We start from the raw sequence: 20,593 nt of genomic DNA, 5'->3' as shown, positions 1-20,593 counted from the left end.
GTGTGTGTTTGGGGGGGGGGTTGTATGATTCAAGAACTATTAAACTAATAATTTTAAAACTGTTCTGCGTTTTTTATTTGATTTAATTGTATTTAAAAAGGTTGCAATAATTTTTATACTATTGCAAGCATCCTAGGCTCCATTACCGAGTTATCCCTAGAGAATGTGATAAAATGTAAAAAAAGGTACTTAGTTTGTTTTAAAAAGATGAAGAAAAGCATTTAGTTTTAACTCTATTACTAACTAAATACAGTAACTAATCTAGTTATCTGCAAATTTTACGTTATTTTAAACCTATAGGTTATATATTTTTTCTTTCTCACTAAAATTCTTTAAGAAAATTCCTGAATAGAACTATCCTTATTTTTACATAAATTATATTTCAAACTTATAATTCACACCTTTACATCAAACTCTAATGACAGTAGTAAAAAAAAAGAAAAAAAATCAAGATGATGATGTTAAAATATTTATTTACCATGAAACTTGTTTAATTTTTCTTAATGGCATCACCCAAACATGTGATAACCAAGCTATACTCTGACGCTTAGGTGGATAACTATTTAGTGCCATTTAGTCTCTCATACATTAAATGATATGTAACTGTAATTTGTTCCAAATCACAACTTTCTAAATTACAAATGATCCTCTTCTGAAATATATAACTACTTTCTTAACAAACATGGAAATGTTTTGTACTAGATAGATTTTTTCCGTTATATTATTTCGATAATGTTAAGCATATATGTTTCGATTAGCATGGTTTAATACTACACAGAATGCATTAATCGTTCTATAAAAGAGTTGTACGTATTTTCCTACAAGCTACAGACAATATTTTAATCTCTCACAGGTATCTTATAGAATTACTTAAAGACTATCTAGAATATTAAATTTCCTTTGCCCTATCAAATTTTATTCTTCTGGCAGATTAACTCCACCTGTTGCTGGCGTACTTCTTATCATGTTCATACTTCCTCTTCTGGGTTCAGGCCCACTATGGAAAGACGTCATTGGCAAACAAGTCGGCAACTGCGAGAAGTACTGGTGGCAGGCTCTAATCATACCCATCAATACTTGGACACACTTTGAAGAAATGGTAAGATGGTTAAATTTCAATTCTGTGGCATCAAATTACATCAAAATTATTTATTCACTGCCATCTAAATATACCACTACAATTTTCAGACAACTTTCATAAGACATAACGTTTTTATTTTTAAATTACGGTTTGTGATTATATTTAGTATTACTAATAATTACGATGTATTGATAGTTTCAAAGATTATTAAATTAAACAGTATTTAAAATTTTTAATGCCTCATTGAAATATTTAAAAAAATTTTAAAGTTGCGTAAAGTAAGTACCACAAAACGCTTCATCTTTCACGGTTTTTCATCCTTTTACTTAGCTTCTACAATGCAAATAAAAAATTCTATTAGAACATTCTCACTGTTTAATCGCATTTGAGTTTTAAAACAGCTTACCGCTTAAATATTAAATTTTTCCTTTTGTCTATTTATATAACAGATTCTTTATGAACGTCAGTTAATTTTAACTTGGGGAAATTTCTGCTCTTGGTTGTATTGCCAACCAAATGCGAAATATTGCCAAAATAGGTGCATTGTGTATAATGAAGCTTGGAGAACTTGGCATAATCTAAAAATCTTCAAATAAACTGGGGAGGCGTAACTATCCATAAATATCTATATTTAAAATATATGCATACCATAAGACATAAATACAATAACTGATATCCTTTTTTTAGATTCTCTTGTAAGTGTTCTTAAAATGAGATACACGAATCAAATCACATTTTTTGCTCTGTGCCATGAAAAACAATTATTTTATAAATTTAGTTCATAAGCCAACATTAAAAGAAACTGAAAGAATACTATCTGTATTCTAGGTGTTTCTAATGCACAATTTTTTTATTTAATACATTCTAATTAAACATAGTCTTTATATCTGTACTGCATGAATTAAATAATCTTAATAAATATATATACTGCAGATATCTAAGCACAAAATGAACAGAATAAATACAAATAAGCTTGATTTATACATAGCAATTCTTTTATCAACCAATAAGTAATTTTGCAAACTATTCAGTATTACTAAGTGTTTATGTTAAATAAAGGACTGTGAAAATTGCTGATAGTTTCAAATATGCGAAGTCAAACTTAAATGTATCTAAATTCTAACATTGAACAAGAAAAATTTAATTTACATTTCCTGATCATTTTGGTAAAGTAGTTGAAAAAAGAAATTATAATTATGTTTTTTTTTCTATTTTCTGTTAATTCCATTAAACTATTTCTTTTTTATCACTTTTTATTTCTAGTGTCTTCTTCACACTTGGTATATTGCTTCGGATTTGCATCTCTACTGTGTGGCACCTTTAATTCTCATCCCCTTGTACAAGTAAATACACAGTCATACAGTATTTCTTTAATACATTTAAAAAATAATGATATAATAATATGCAGCATCTCTCTTACAGCGCTAAGCGAAATCCTCCCACTTAGCATAACAAACCAGCTATCGGGAAGATTCAGGGTTTATAAAGAATGTCCAAGTTTGATATGATGTATTATTATAAAATCATAATGTTAATTGCTATTAACAATACGATTATTGCAATTTATTATCATGTTAGATACATGTTATGACATAGGAGAGTTGAATATACTTATTTAAATAGAATTATTAATTACATTTTAATTTAAGTAAAGTTATCTAAAAGTAATAGCTTATATTTAAAGAACATGATCAATTTTAAATTTTAATTGAAAATCAAAAAGGACAATATCTCATATTTCTCTGCAGATAAATATAGCTGCTTTTGTGGCATCAGCATTATCTGTGGCTCTGTAGATGTCCAAATGGTAATCGACCTTTTGTTGCTTAGTAGTACTAAATTAACTGCTTAGATTATTTAAATTCATCGGGATACTGAAGTTTTCGCTAGTGCACAATCTTTTTAAAGAGCCCTCAAACCAGAAACTTCAAACAACTTTATGTTGAGATAGATGAAAGCCTTATTTTTCCGATTCATCGAGTAATAAAACTTCAAATGCTTTTAAGCTTTTCAAATGCTTTTTTTTAAATGCTTATGCAACTTCAAATGCAAATAGAAGAAATTTTCATCCTTTTGGACCTCAGAAAAATCATTCATGGTACTAACTTTGAAAGTCAATTAGTTGCAAAAATACTTGAAGAGTTGTCCACATTAATACAAGAGCAAATAGTGAACCATGTTTGATTCGTTCAGAATAAGTAATTAATTCTCATACCTTTAATCATGCCTTCTTATATTTTGACACCGCTGTAAAATTTTAATTTCCATAAGTAATAATCTGTATTTTGATTAGTAATAATTTCTATTTTGATTAGTAATAATTTCTATTTTAATTAGTAGTTAATTTGATTTTGATTTTCATTTCCATGCTTTTATTTTATTTTGTTACAGCATGTCATATTCCAATTAAAGTTCTACAGCGAGAATACTATATTGTATGCATTCTTTTTGGTGTTAAAAAAATTTTTTTGGCGGGATACGCATTTTATTCTGGTGATATGTAATTTGTGACTAAGAAAGTAATGAAAATTTTGTGCACTCAAACTGACTTAAAAATAGATAATTGCAAAATTTAATTCTCACGATCATAATAGATACCAGCACCATTTTTCATCTTGTCAGAATATTTATTTGTGTCGAGTCCTCTTACCACAGATAAAATATTTTGAGAACCAGTATTCGTTGGAAAAATTTCAGTTAGTAAATTTTATTTAAGAAATTCATCATAGACCATTAACGTTTTCTAGTTTCGAATAGCAATCACTTTAACATATTCAAAAGAATAAAAATCTTGAATCTTGTTTTATTGTATTAGATTCAGTTTTAAAGCTGCATTATGGCTATTTTGAGACATTCTTTATTTTAAGCTTAGAAAAAATGGCGAAAACACTTATGGGCCAGCATCTCCTATGCAAACTTCCCACTACCAAAGACGATGGTTTTATTCCACCGAATTTAACCTGCACTAAGCTTTCGTATACAACCGATATTCAGAAAAACCTAATTTCGAACCCGTGAACCTCCAGTTATGAATCCAAAACTATCACTGCGCCCATAAAAATACTGATAAATGAGTCGTTCATTAGCAGTTTATTCCTTATGATTTAAAATACTGCAGAGAAAAAAAAACAGTTATGAATTTACATTTTAAATACTTCTTGAGATTTTATCTAAATAATTTTACATACGCAAAATTTTAATACAATCGAAATGAAAAGGTATCTCATGCTTATATTGTAATCAAGTTACTAACTGGGAATCTAGTTTCTTATAATATTATTTTAGAATTATTGCAGAAATATAACTAAGTGTTAAATTCAAATTATTATTTTGCAGATGGCCTATGATAGGATTCCTGGTGATGCTGTTCCTTACAGTATGCTGCATGGGTATTGTAGCTGCCGTTACCATAGCCAATGACTTGTATCCGACGTTACTTTATTTCACACCGGATGAAAAGTGCGTATAACATTGTTTAATTGTAAGTCAATTGTTATGAATTTTGATGATTTTGTTTAATTTCAGACAGCTGTAAAAAAAAACATCTTTAAGTAAAATTTCTTGAAAAAGTAAATTTTGACACTTTTTTTTTTTTTTTTTTTTTTTTACGAAATTAAGGTTTTATCCGGAAAAGTTTTTTATTCTGTCTATTCTGAAAGTTTATTAGACATACCATAATTAAAAAAGGATGAAAATGAGTTAAAGTAAAATAAAAAAATTAACTTTTATAGATATAATTTTTCTAGAGGAATTATATCCATGACTAGCTAACATGTTAGTTTGCTCTATGCACAATGAAGAAAAAATTATATATTTATATAGAGAGGACAAATTTAAATTTAAATAATTATCGTATATGGTTTTAAAAGCTTCTATTTAACTTGAAATTTTTCTTATTTGTAAAGATTGCATTTTATAAACAATTTTTCACTTAATTCTTGATATGCTAGAATTTTAAAATTCTGTGAATTTGTGAGACAAAACGCATTTAATATTTTCAGGCACAAATGATCTTCCGAACGAATAATTTAATTGTTGATTCCATATTCATGGTACCATCTTATAGTTAGTTTGTGAAAGAACTCAGTATCAAGATTCTGTAACAATTAAATAAATTATTAACTAAACAGGAAAGAGTTGAGCGGAAATTACATTCTAATCAAAATTTCATTCAAAAAAATTGGACAGATAAAAATGTAATGTACTTTAATTGGAAAATTAAATAAATTAAATTTAATACTCTAAATTTGCTCTATATCTAGGGCGTAGAATAGTAAAATATAATAATTTGGAATATTTTATTCATATATTTTTTTCTTTTTACAGATTCACATATTTCTTGAGTGACTTAGTGTATTTTAGACCTTATCCTCATATGGGTGCCTACTGCGTTGGTTTAGCTTTAGGTTATTTTGTTCTCAATCATCGAAAAATCAACATGAAGCCGGTACGCATATGATACATATTTTTTGCTTTATTCTAATTATGATATGACTTCCTGAAATAATTAAAATTTATACATTTGTGTTAAATGTAATATATGACCATTAGAGATTCCGCTGAAAAGGAATGAAATTAGTTTTATTTGTAAATGGGTAATAATATCGAAATGAGTTTTCAAAAACTAATTGAAAAAGCAAGTTTGTTGTAGCATTTCTGTAAGAAATAGTTTTGGAAATGGAAATTGCCCACTCATAATAGTAAATAACATAGCATTGAAGCGATTAATGGAAACTGAACCACATTAAAAGGCATTTGACATTTTACTTTATTTGGTCGTATTTATTGTCTCTTTATATGATACATAAATTTTATGTTTTTAGTGAGGAACCATTTTCTTTTACATTTGGCTATTTTTAAATACTTAAAAAATAATTCTTTTTTCTCATACTGATTAATCAAAAAAAAATACAAAGGAATTTTTGGAAATTTTACCTGAAGATTATCTATAAATTTACTTACAATTTTTACATCTATTAATAAAACTTTTTGTAACTTAGAATAATTTGTACAAAAATACACCATTTTGCTTCTTTAATAAATTTGTTCTTATTTTCTAAAGCATATATTGGTGCAAAATATTTTGATCTTTACTTCAGAATACTCTTAAACTATTATCACTTTTAGATTTAGAAAATAATTACTCCTTTTTTTCTCAAAAATGTAAATATCAAATATTTTAATTGAAAAATAATATCAATAAATTTTATAGCAATGAGAAAAAACCTACCTTATCCCAATTCCCAACAATCGAAGGAACATTTAAAATTTGCATATAATCAGAATGAAATCCTGAAAGAATTCTTATAACACTTATTGTTTGGCTGTGAGGATCTAATGAGCTGATAAATTTTAATTGTATAACATTAGACGATTCTCTTTTGAGGAATAAGGAAATGCATATGAATTAAAGTTTGAAAATTGGTTATATATCTCTCCTTCAGAAGGAGCAGTTGAAGATATATCAATATTGGACACAGGAAAAAGTGTGGCAAGTTCAATATAATCGTATTTATTACAATATTGTTATATCTCAGTGGCTTGCCCTCAGTATCGTACTTTTCTCTCTCTAAACAATTGTATTTCATTTTTTCACCCTCTCAACAGATGCATTTATGCTTCTAAAGTAGAAAGTCAACTCTCAAATCTTTAGAGTCATGTTATGACAATTTAAACACGTAATTTAATATAAAGAAACAATCTTAGAAAATGTATTTAATTATTTTCTATCAGCTGAAGAAGAAACTATAATGAAATGTATACTTCCATAGGCTGTTCAAGTGTTGGGCTGGTGCGCTGCTATCGCCTGTAATCTAGCAGTCCTCTATGGAGCATACGAATGGAATAGAGGCAATTTACCCACCAAAGTAGTGGATGTTACCTATGCCATGTTCCACAGGACAGCATGGGCGTTTGGAATAGCTTGGGTGATCTTCATTTGCATCACGGGAAGAGGAGGTGACTACAAAAAATCTCAGAAATTTATTGAATGCAGCTTTAAGTATTAAAAAAAAACATGACACGGATTAAGAAATATTTATATATCCAAGAAATTTGTTAATCGTCTTCGGGCTAATTTATTAGCTATTTAAGTGCAAAGTTTATGATTAGAAAAAAAACATGTAAGGAATTAAACCTTCATTTGTATCTATTAGATACTTGCATGTAATTTGGTCATTTTTTCACATTAAAAGGCATCTATTGAGAAATATATATATATATATATATATATATATATATATATATATATATATATATATATATATATATATATATATATATATATATATATATATATATATATATATATATATATATATATATATATATATATATATATATATATATATATATATATATATATATAAATATTTTCCATCATTTTCTATCACATTTTCCCATTTTCGTCCAATAAGTCTTGCAAATGATTGTTTTTGAATTTTCTGGTCCTTCAGGCCATTTTTTGTCATTGACATCGAAAATGGCCACTCTTAAATAGTTGAAAGCAAATCCGACAATTGGTATATAACGGAGCAGCATCACCATAAATTTCTAAAAGTATCTGATGGGCATCGGCAGCAGATTTCTTCAAATCAAACAAATAAAGCAATGAATGTCAAAAGTGCTATTTGGAGCTTTCCATGATCGGAGTTTTTATACACTGAATAACTCAATAATACTATATGGAAAATTTTCAAAATGATAACAATAAAATAATAGTAAATTGGTAAAACCCAAAATAATCGTCGTTTATATAGATACTTTGCATGTTTACCAATAGATGGCGCTAATAAAAATATATGCAAGTACCTAATATAACCGTTATACCATAATTCAATGAATTGATCTAAATTTAATCGTATTTTATGATACCGTGAAATTGACCAGGTAATTACCTTTGTTAGTAAACCAGCCTTTGTTAGTAAAATAATTACTCATGATTTAAGAGACATCTCGAATTTTAATGGGAAACTGATGAATATTACTAATTTATTTAATAAATTTTTATTGCAATGACAGAAATTCGTATAAAAATATATCAATGACAATATATTTAAATAATTTGTGTAAAATTTATTACATACTGGATAAGGTAAGAATCCGCATGAAATAAACATTACAATAAGAAATTTCGCTCAAATTACATATTATAGATATTTACTTATCTCTTACATAATGGTTTAACCTCATATTTATAATTTATCTCGAAGAAATTATTAAATAAATATAACTATATTTCATTATATTAGATGAGTAATAATGCTTCTGTTTTAAATTTAGGTCTAGTAAATAGGTTCCTGTCATGGGATCTCTTTGTTCCGCTGGGACGACTTTCGTATTCAACATACATATTGCATTTCCCTGTGTTGTGGGTAAGATGTGGATTGCGAAGGCAATTATTGCACTTCCATCATTATGATATAGTAAGTACATGAAAACCTATATTTCATGGGAAATGTTTTATATTATTTTCTCAAACACTACGTAATGAATGGATGTGTCATTTGAAGAGATAATAAATGTTGAGTAAGCATTTATTATAGTAAATGTTACAATTTTTTTTTAATTTCAGAAAAAATTTATAAAATAAAAATTCCATAATAATATCTTTAGTAAGGATTTTTATATCGTTAGGTAGTTTTATTTATTTTGTGATAGAATTTAAAATAAAAGGACTTTCAAAACAAAATAGTTGTTTAAAAAAAGTGAATTTTTGTTAAGCAAATATTTTTGCAGTAATCATAAATTAATACATCTAAGATGCTTTTTCCTATTTTTAAAACACAAAAATCCTGTAATTGAAGGCATAATAATTGGGTATTGTGTAATTGGTAAAAAGGAATAATAATTGGGTCATTAAGGTAATTGATAAAAATTCATACATTCCTCTGAACATTTTTTATTCCACAGGAAATATTTTAACATATTAAAAATTTCCATTCAACCAGTATGCATATCATCATAGTACATGACGTACAAGATTGCACATGTCATTTGACAATTAATTTTTGTCATAAATTCTGCTGAGACATTTTTTCCCCTAATTCACTGGATTCCTAAACAAAATTTGTTTTCCTAGCATGTATCGCGTAAACATTAATTAATTTCATTAAAATAAAACTATTTATATAAACTTAAATTTATTTTGATTTTAATAAATTATTTGCTTCCAACGACCATTACTGCTTCAGAATTTTTGATTTTTCTTCAGTTATAAAATTATATGTGCAATTCGTTATATGGGCGAATCCAACGATGAACGTGAAGTCTTCTCATATTCTGTCATAGTTCATGCATATAAAGATAAATGTTTTCATATGCTTTATGAAAACATTTATCGACCCCATTTATCTATGAATCGACCCTTTTTGTCTGATATTGAGGGAATTTGGCTCATGTTCTCTTTAAAAAAAGCTTCTGGCAACCTTTGTTAAGTCTGAGAGTATAAATAGTTTAAATATAAATATAAATAATATTTATATTTATATGTAACACTTTATATTAATTGAACTGTGCCATTACACTTTTAATCAAATAAATTAACATAATTTTTTTTAACTTTAAATCTGAAATAAAATAAAATTTTTATATCGCCGTGTATACACTTTTTATCAGTATAAAAAGTAGTTTGTAATTCACTAACTTGAATAAATTTATATTTCTTGGTTTTATCGAATAATAAGGTGTCATTTTGAATAAAATCAGTATTAATAAAATAACTGGCAGGGAAATTAATATTTTAGGCGTATACGCTGGTTGCTAATGACTTCGAATTATTAACAAATTTCACTGGAAAAATCTTGGAGTTAAAAACTTTTAATGCTTAAAAATGTAAAAAATGTCATCATAATATTTCATTAAAAAAAACTTGTTTATGTTAACTTAAATAAGCTTTCTCGATAATCTTTAAGCGAATCTCTCCCTTGCTATTCAACTCGTGATTCTTTTTTTATTAAAACAAGTAAACTTAACAAATCTGTTCCTTTTTCCTCATAGTTTTATGAATTCCTGGCTACTTTGTTTCTCACTTTATGCCTCGCAGTTACATTCCACTTACTTTTCGAAGCACCCTTCCTAAACTTGGAGGAAGTATGGTTTCCGAGACACGGAAAATCGAAGGAAAAAGAGAAGAGAATTGAGAACGGTACAACTATCGTTCCCGTGGCAAAAATGGAGGATGTCGTGACAAACGGCCACACTGCGGATGTTTTTTCGGTCAGATTGTGAATTGATCGGGATTTCGTTTGTATATACGGGTTCATATGGCATGATTTTCTTACTGTACATAGATATATATAAGTATTTGTATCAATAAAATATTTTTATTACATCGAAATTGTCAAGAGGTTTATTCCTATATTCAAGGTATTTAATTAAATGTATATAGCATTGATTTTTTTCCCAAAAGTTATGTGTATGCGTCTATGTAATTTGTTAACAAAATACGTGTTGTAGCTCAGACTTGAAATGATACAATAAATAAAAACTGTTCAGACTGTAGTAATCAAAATTGCCATTTTAAGGAACTTAGTTCCTGTGCTTTTAAAATAAGGTTATTAATTTTTCCTGTGCAATTAAAATAAAATTATTAATAAGATAAGAATATTATAAATAAATGGTTTGACTTTTTTTTATTTTCTGCTCCAGGGCCAATAAATCGGACAATCAGAAATTGAAACAATTCATCAACTTGAATCGCTTCAGTATCAATGTAAAAATTCAACTGCAGGGTGATTAGAATAAAAAAAGCGCAAGGTCTTGGTATAGTATTTTTATTGCATTATAAAGATATGTTAAGATTAAATATCTTATTATTACCTAATCCAGCGTATTTTTCATTTTTTTTCATTATTGTAGCATTCAATTTTGCTATTAGTCAAAACAAGAAAATGCCTTATTAACAAATATTGATTATCAATGATTTTTGCTATGAAATATTTAAAACATATTTGAAATTTTAGTTTGAAAATTAGTAGTATGATAATACTTTAAAGATGTCCAATTTATCTTTGAATCATTTACAAAAAAAATTCTTCTTAATCATAGCTACAGTAATGTGAAAGGAAAAAATATTAATTTAATATTGTTTGCAATGCGAGTGAATGTAAATACAGATACTGAAACAAAAAAAAAGTATCATTTTAAATAAAACTTTAAAATATTTTTTTAATTTTATTAAAATTGAAGAAAGACTGAAGGGAAACTAAAGTAAAATCACTCAAAAAATTGTTGTTTTTAAGTGAAATTGAAATAATTTTGTGTCATTATATAGTTCGAGGTTATCCGAGAGAAAACATTAAAATTTTTATTAATTTTCAAATAAAAATCGAAACAAAAGTTTTAAACTCTGTGATTACTATTATTATATGAAACTATATATAATATTATTGTCATGTATAATTATTTACTGAAAATTTATTATCCAGGAAATAACTATCTGCAAAATTCGATCGCTCTAGATCCAGTAATCTGCTTTGAGGAGCATTTTGTTACATTTTTAGGTTGCATGTCACAATGCACAAATACTGTTCCATTCTGTAAGCATTAACGTGATAAAATTCATTATTCATTACTTCACTTTAAACTTCACTTATTCATTACACATAGTAACTTATTCATTACTTCACTTATTCATTCTTTCACATAGTAACTGCAAAAAAAAAATGCACGACCCATTTTTAAAAAAATTAGATTTAAAAAGTGAATGCATTATGGAAAAAGCAATTTTCTTATGAATGTAAAGTTTAATATTTTTATAACACGCAAACACAATAACACACGCAATTGCATCTGAATTACGAAACCATTTCATACAATCATATTCAAATACAACCATCAATTATCAGAGGACTAAAAGACACGTTTATTTTACTGTCTCTTACTTGCTGAATTTTTTATGCATATATATATATTGATGTTTCTATGTGCAAATGCATAGTATTATACAAATGCGTGCAGCATAACATTTAATAGTTAGTAAAGTTTTCTCCGATTTATATTTGTTGTTGATGGGATGAATATTTATATCTGCTTTAATAAAAGAAATTGTTCGAGAAAATAAAACAGTTGAGGACCATTCTGTACATGACTGAGACATGTATATACGACTGAGAAATCATATCTAGAATATTTCCTATATTCTGTTAATGCTTCACTTTTAAGTAAGTGAAATATTTCAAGTTCTTACTCATATCACTGTAAAAGAACAGTTAACAGATTATATTTGAATAAACAGAATGCAAGAATGGAATTAGAATTGAATATAACATTTTACATTAAAAAGATTGATGAGTATCAATATATGTTGTGATAATAAATACCTACACAAAGAGACAAGCTGAAATAATGCAGAAATGTAACATGAAATTAAATTAATTAAAATAGCGGCAATAATAGGTTTAACAATGCTTTAAAAATTAAAATTGTTTAGAGTGGAATTTTGATATGAACAGGGCATTATATTCATATACATAAAAAGAAAATCCATCCTTCTAGTTCATTACGTATTTGAGTTATCATATTCAGATAGGTGTGCATATATTTTTTTCAGACGACTCAAAGATCTATCTTTTTTTTTCGTCTGGAAATAGAATTAAAATACTTCCTCCATGTATTCATAGTATGCTAGAAAAGAAAAAGATCTGCAAGACTTTATATGCATCATTCTAAAAGAGTCTATTGAAAACCACGTGTATTATATGGCGAAAAACAAAATAATAAAAAACACTTACGTATACGAATAAGTAAAAATCTGCAAAAAAATTTCATACATTATACATCGTTATCCTTTAATTTGTTTTTTTCCCTACGAGATATTAATTCGGAAACATCACAATAATCAGTTCTAATATTTTAATGCATTTCTCTTATTGATAAATTAATTCATGCATCGAAATTCAATGCATATTATACCAGCAAAGAAGTTGAGATTTTTAAAAATTTATTTTATAATATGCTTTATTTTTGTTTAACTTTAATTTTATATGAAAGAGAATCCATTATGACTTTTGGATTCGTTTTTTATTTTCATTTATTAAAACAGAAATTTAAATAAAATAAAAAAAAACATGGTATGAAGATTACATACCAAATTTTATTTTTCCAGTTTATTGCATTTTTTAATATTTTCATTAACGGGAATGGATAGTCAGTTAACCAGTTGAAAAATCCAAGTCCAAAATTCCTTATGTATCTGCGGTTTTTATGATAAAACCATATTCAATTTTTATTAAACGAGTTTGCTACGTTTCTAGATTATCATTTTTTAATGCATGAAGATGGATAGAAAGACATATTTAGAGCAGACAAATTTTATCCAAACCTTAATATAGATTCACATTTTATACAGTATGCCAAATTTCTTTTGTCTAACTTGCTCTTTTTTTAAAAAAAACAATTTTTGTGAAATCTTTTTTTTTCTCGACAATTTGCAAAAAGACTGAACCACAAACACCATTGTAAACTATTTTTTTTTCCTTCGTTGAAGAAACTGTATAAAGCAAAGAAATTCATAAAAATTGGAAGGTTGAATTTTGACGAATTACAATGCTTCACATTTCTAAACTTCTTATGTGAGAATATATACCTATGAATTCTTTTACAGCGCACTTCCTTTTTACTTGATTAAAAACGACCAATCGAATCAAAATCCTTTCTCTAAAAATAAAATTGCAAACCTCCTATCTAAAACATTGAAATGAGACGTAAATTAAGTACTTTACAATCATATGAAATTTATCTTCCATTATCACATTCATGTATGGTGATATTGTGGAAATAATTTATTTACGTGGATGGACACGCAATCTGTTGAATAAGTACGATTTTCTCAAGTTTATTATTCATAGAGAAAAAAAAGCTGAGGGTAGCATTTGTTAGCATTGAGGTGTTTCATGCAGAAGGTCAATCGATTTGACGTCTGAAATCATAAACAAAAGGAACGTTGTCAAGATAATCTTTTACAGCCAAACAATAGGCTTCCAAAGCCGGAATTAGTTATTCTAAAGGAATTACAAATATGGACAACGTTGCTTGAGGGAGATTTCTAATTCTTGGAAAAACCTTTTCAAGTAAGATTTTTATTTAAAATGTCTTGACAGTCAATATAAAACCTGGAAATCATTTCTTTAAGAAGGCTTTTTGAAATTGTTAAGCTCTAGCCGCTTCTGGTGAACAGTTAGGTAGCCATGAATATTATATGTGTTTAAAGATTAATAATTTCAATTAAATCCTTTATGTGTTACTTTCATTTTGTTTCTGGTTATTCTACGATAGACATTAGCCTTACACTAGTCTCCTTAATAGCCTTACACTAGTCCGCTTGATTGTGTAAGTGAACGTTCTTAAAAGAGTCAAGTACTAATCTCCTAATTGTAAGCTGTCTTTCGCAATACTGCAACTTCACTTTCTTATTCCTCACGCAAAACTTAGATCTTGTCTTGGCCTTTCAATAACTGAAGAAAATCCCATGACTAAATACTTAATGAAATAATGAAAACAGTTTGAATCTCACTGCTATTATAAAATCTATTTATAAAAATTATGCAAAAAGTATTTTGAAAAAATTTTCAATATTCAGAAATGAATTGCATGACAACTAAATTAGAATCATTAAAAAGTTTATTTTTTAAATTTTAAAATGTTATAGAAATTAATTTTGAGCAATTATATTTACGGAAGTTATAAACACGAAATTTGCTTAATTTTAATTAATTAAATTTCAAGTGGGATAACTTACTGTAATAATTGAAAACATTTTGAATAACTAAATTATCTTTAATTTCATTTGGAAGAATATATAAAGATATAAACCTTTAAACTATTTTCTCTTTCTTCAGCGGAATTATTTAAGGAACCTTTCCATTATGTTTAAATGTTTAAAATTCTGATTGAATTCTAAAAAATGTGTTGTGGTGTGTTACTAGCCTCCAGACAATATTCAGAAACCAAGTCCTATAACATGTACTAGACATTTTTTTAAAATTTATACAAGTTTTACAATACATCATAAAAAATTATGATGTATTTTATAAATAGGGAAATGACAAAAAATATTTTCTGCTATTACATAATTCATTGCAAACACAATGAGAACAATGCCATATTCAATATAACATATAATTTTTTATCAGTTATAATTATATAGAGAGAGAGTGAGGGAGAGAGAATTCTTGCTAAGATTGAAAGTATGAAAAATTATAAAGGTCGTGGCATATAAAATGAAATTTCTGAGGGAATATTGTATTCATGAATACATTTCCTTCACTTATCTATAAATGTGATTTCGTCTTTTATGCATCAAATAGTCTATGTATTCAATCCTACTTATCCTTAAATATAATAATAATTAAGATCATAATTGATTATCAGAGATTGCAGTCATTATAGTCTGTTATAGGAAGGACATTTCTTGTTTTTATAGTGATGATTTTAATTTAGAACTCATTACTTCTTTCAAAAGCAAAATGAATTTTAATATTCTTGTAGGTGTAATGTGAGCCACAAATCTTTTAAAGCAATTGAAACAAAAAATATGAATTAAATTAAATTAAGGAGGTTCCTTTTCAATTTACTATCAGCCGAAAGAATGTTTTGAGCCCTAATTTAAGCAAAACCTCTGACAATTCTAAATGTACAAGTATGTAACAATACATGACATAATAAGAAAAATTAACAGTTTAACAAATTTATAGAGAATTTTTCGAAAGTTAGTGTTTTTGACATGATCTGTTACATGATGATAAATGAAAAATAAAAAAAAAAATTGTTATCAAAGAGAAAACCAGATTCGTTTGAATTGGCTATAAAAAATTAATATTTAGTTAACATCTGATAGAACAGGACTCGGTATATTTAAAAAATGGTTTTTACTTAGCTTTCATAGCTTTTAAAGAGAATTCAGAAAAGAAAAAAAAGTGCAAGAATTTAAGCAGAATTTATTTCTGCGGCGCTACTTTATTTTATTAATGATATTAAATGTTCTTGTGGCCTAAAAAATAACAAATTTGCAATCATTAATCAAATTTCCTTTGTTTCAGCGGCTGGAAAGCCATCTGACTTATGATCAAAATTAAGAATACCGTTAAAAAAATAACTTTCATGTATTTTCAAAGCGAGACTCTGATCTAACTAAATTAAGCTACAATTTTTTGTAAAATCATAAATTAAAATAATTTTCTTAATTCTTTTTCTGAATCAAGTAAAAATGTTTTAGACCAATATTTTAAATTTGTTCGGAGAATATCGAATATCACAAAATTTTCAAAGTCATGAACAAGGAAACAATTTATTCATTGATAAAAAGTCTTCACGTTATTTAAAGTATTTTTCACACATACTTAGGTACGTGTTGTATATAAGTTTCTTTTAGTTTAAAATTTAGATTTAATTTTAATATACAAGATTAAATTGTTGGATTAATAAATGTTTATTTTTTATAGATAAAGATTATATTCAAAATTAAATATTATTATCAAAAATCAAGTAAATAATAAAAAAATTAAAAATTATAAAAATATTCTAAATTTAAATTTAATAAATACAATTTAAAATAAACTATAAATTTAAGCATTGAAACAATAATATTGACTTAAGAAAAAGAGCCTATTTCAGATTTTTAATAGTTTATTTTGAAAGAAAAAAAACAATGGATCTCGAGACATTGAAGGATACTTAATTAGAGGCAGACGGGTAAATAATCATTTCAAACTACGTAATCCGCATTGTTATGTAGCACTGACGATCTTTTAGAAAGTATTTTGTTGGTTTAGCTCCTTCTGAATCCACTTTGCAGTTCTCAATGGAAAAACACATTGTAGTGCCATCGAATAATCATAAACATCAAATTCGAATGTGTTTACTGCTTTAAGAATGGGTTTATTCAGCTTCAGAAGCTTTTTCTAGAACGATCTTCGTATCCCAAAACGATCTTCGTTGATTCAAATATACTACATTTTTCTTTAAGTGAATGTTTGACGTAGTAAGCAAAACGTAAACCAAATTGAAAGAAAATTCAATTCCCTTTCTCTAAATAATATTTTTGACTGAAAAAGAAGAATTCTATTCTTGGACTTTATTTTATTTACCTCTAAGGAGACCATCATAATTTTGAGGATGAGAATACAAGTTTAAAATATCCAGATTCTTGTTCCAAAGACGAGAATTAATCTTTAGATTACGATTTTGAGAAACTTTGAAATATTTTTCAAAAAAAAATTGTTTTCTACCGATTCAGTTAATTGGAAGTTGAGAAATATTATCCATTTCATAGCTTGTAGGGATATCAACTTTTGTTTTAGCTTTTTCACTTTAAACATAGTCACCAATCAATGGCCAAAACAACAGAAGGAATAAACAGGTTCATTGTGCGTAAGGATAGAAATTTTAACGGTATAGTGATGTAGCATCTATACATTATGTCCAAAGCGCAGAAACTATAATTGTACTGCCTTTGCGGAGGAGTTATCGATTCTTTCTTCATTTATGTGGAATTATATTAGTTTTATTCCAGAATCCCATTTTCAACATCGAAAGTTTCAAGGCTCTTAATTCCTGGTTCAGTTCTAGCGTATTGGGCATGAGGAGAGGTGGGGGAGGTAGCTAGATACCGTTAAGTCTGTCGAGAATCAAATGACAAACTGCAGAAGATTCAAATTTAAAGGGGATCTGTTAAGGGGGAACATAGTATAAAGACAAAGTTTAACAAAATTTCATAGTAATATGATAATTATATTTTGAGTTATTTGATTTGAAGTGAGCAAAAAATAAGTAAAAATCAATTTTCACAAAAATGCATTGAAAGTATACAGTAACATATTTTAATAATACATTATGTGTGTACATACTTAAAATTCACCACATTTATAGGTTATACCTTCTTCCTCCTCAGTTTTTAATACTTTTCCAATTTTAATCATTTTATTTTTATTTATTTATTATGGCAATTTTTTTTATTTAGCAGTGAATGCCGCTTAAATTCATTTATTCTGTTTTTGACGAGCTCAGCAAATGCTCTATCTGCATTTGCACTAGGATACACTCCAATAAACTTAAGGATTTTCTGTAATCCTATAAAACCTTCATTAAAATGTATTACAAACCTAAATGCCCCTAATATGAGGGTTCGGAGCTCAACAAAGACATTTTTAGGTAAAATTTCCACAAAACACGTTGAAATATGCCGCATTTTGCCGTGCAAAAAATTTTCCGTATTTAAAACTAAATTTGTATTTATGCAGATTTTTAAAATGCTTTTGGCCCTTTAAATCAGTACTTCAAGTTATTTAAATGTCCATTTCCGGTTTACCGATTATTACGAAAATATTACAATCTTGACTTCTAATTAAGTAGATATTAAACCTGTTTTTGATAGCTCAAAGACTGGTCTATCCAATAAAAGATTTTTTTAAATGCCATTTTTTGCGAAAATCGACCTTTTCAACGTGTTCGGATACCTTAAATGCTCAATGTTATTCTGCAGTATCACGTGAAAAGAACACTGCTGAAACAAATGCTCTTTCATTTAAGTTAGGAAAAATTCTTTTTGTTGCTCTAAAACAGAAGTTTTCAATCAATTATGAATCTTTCTTTACATTTTTCAATATTTGAAATTTAAAAATCAGTAGTTTAAAAAATGAAATAGGAATCTTTACTTTTTCGTATTTTCTCTGCTGTTAGAAACATAAGAAAATGAAATTAATATGCGAGTACAAATCAAAAATTATCAAATTAATCAATAACTTCTGAATTAGTACATAATAAAGTAGAAAAGAGGGCTATATTTTCTTTATTTTGTATTTATTTGAATTTCTTAGTTATTTTTAATATCTGAAAAGATTATATCGTCAAATATAAACACAAAATGACTGGGAATGAGAGCAAAAAACATTATAGCATAAAATGAATATGGTTATCAACAATTTAGTAAATTTTAAAAGATTTAATTAAGTTGCAATAAATACTGTTATGAGAGTGCAGTAATCATATATTAACATACTTAACTTCTTGCTTTATTTAAAATAATGCAAAAACGTTAGAACATTATTGGACTAATTTTGAATTTAAATACAATAGTTTTAAAAGAACAATTACTAAACAATTACTTACTTTTCCAAAATACATTTTTGGAAAAAACGAAAAAAATTATTTTTCAATTCAATTTTACTCACATTGAGTAAAAATTAATGTAGCAAGAAGTGGTGGATTGTTTTGATCAGATACAATAAATCTACTGTTATTCTGACTCCGTAAACAGAAGCTGAATTGCAGTATTTTGGTTCTGATATTAAATACGTTCATAAAATTTTATTTGCTTACTCTGTCTCTTTTATTGCTTTTACAAATCTATAAATATTTGTTTTCTCCATTCATTTGACAGAGAAAAAAATTATTTTTCTTTCTTGAAACAGGAAGGAAGAAGTAAGAATATTACTTTAAGAATTCAAATTATATAACCGTTCTCCACAAATAAAAATTCATTAGCATGATATAATAGTACAAAGTGACATCCTTATATTTCGTTGATCGTTTGTCTGCCGTTTACATATAAATTCGATGACTTAAAATGCTACAACATAAAAAAATAATTATAATTTGAAATTGTTTTTTACTAAATATGTACTTCTTTGTCCAATTGTGGATTTTAACTAATGAAAGAAAAGGTGTCAAGATACATTTTCAGTTTTCTTTATTATATTACAAAGCGCAAAGCTCTCATATGCAAAACTGTAAAAACGAAACTCTGCGCACTTATGTTGCTCACAACCTGACTGGTGATCCATATTTCTGTGGGGGAGGGAGGAGATGCGTTTACTTGGAAAGATTTTTACAGTCCACTCCCACTTCTTTTTAATTCTCAACTGTAAAAATATGCCTTATATTATTTTTACAGTTCTGTGCTTAGCTTTTATTTCATCTTTCTTGCGCCTATTGAACAGTGAGGTATTATACTAAATGCACTTTTTTACAAATAAAGGAATGAAAAGTGAACGAATTTTTAAATGTTTTCATTACCTCCGCTCAGATAGTTGTTTAATATGATATTAGAGAAAGGATTTTTTTTTCCCCTTCAAACAAAGGAAGTTAACTGTGCCTTTCATTTTAAAATGGAAAATGTTCAACCTGTATTAATTCAATACAGGCGTTCAAGAAAGTTTTGACTTCTTAATTTTGAGAGCATATATTGTCTAAGTAGTAAGCAGTATTCTCCGTAATTCTTTGTCTTTCTGTTTTATTTGACAATGGTTTTAAACTAATACCGTAAATCGAAAAACTGTGTTTAGTTTTCACTGTCGTTAAGTGGGCTGATTACCGGATGAGTATTTGTTTTACCATCCAAGGAGTATCAAATAAAAGACGGCCATATACTGTAATAGTAATGCTGCTGTTATAATTCCTCTATTATTTGTGCTATTGTGTGTCTCCTATTTGTGCTTGTTTTCATGCTTTAATTAATTAGTGTTACATTTTAACATTCTTATTTGACTATTTTAAAGCGAAAAGAATCGTTTTTCT

The 20,593-nt window shown here is 27.0% G+C and overlaps 1 protein-coding gene across 1 annotated transcript in view; it reads left to right on the top strand.

The window, feature by feature from the left end:
• LOC129988533 (nose resistant to fluoxetine protein 6-like) overlaps positions 1-10,365 on the top strand; it is a 54,934-nt gene extending 44,569 nt beyond the window's left edge. Inside the window, exons 9-15 of the mRNA XM_056096781.1 lie at positions 931-1,099; positions 2,345-2,424; positions 4,418-4,540; positions 5,408-5,528; positions 6,853-7,039; positions 8,363-8,505; positions 10,079-10,365. Coding sequence (XP_055952756.1) covers positions 931-1,099; positions 2,345-2,424; positions 4,418-4,540; positions 5,408-5,528; positions 6,853-7,039; positions 8,363-8,505; positions 10,079-10,309 — 1,054 coding nt within the window. The 3' untranslated portion in view covers positions 10,310-10,365. The remainder of the gene's footprint in view (positions 1-930; positions 1,100-2,344; positions 2,425-4,417; positions 4,541-5,407; positions 5,529-6,852; positions 7,040-8,362; positions 8,506-10,078) is intronic.
• The last annotated feature ends 10,228 nt before the right edge of the window (positions 10,366-20,593 follow it).

This window comes from Argiope bruennichi, chromosome 10, assembly GCF_947563725.1.
Source record: "Argiope bruennichi chromosome 10, qqArgBrue1.1, whole genome shotgun sequence".
Classification (NCBI taxonomy): Eukaryota; Metazoa; Arthropoda; class Arachnida; order Araneae; family Araneidae; genus Argiope; species Argiope bruennichi.
The sequence above is the reverse complement of the archived record's forward strand: the minus strand, read 5'-3'. Positions and strand labels throughout refer to the sequence as shown.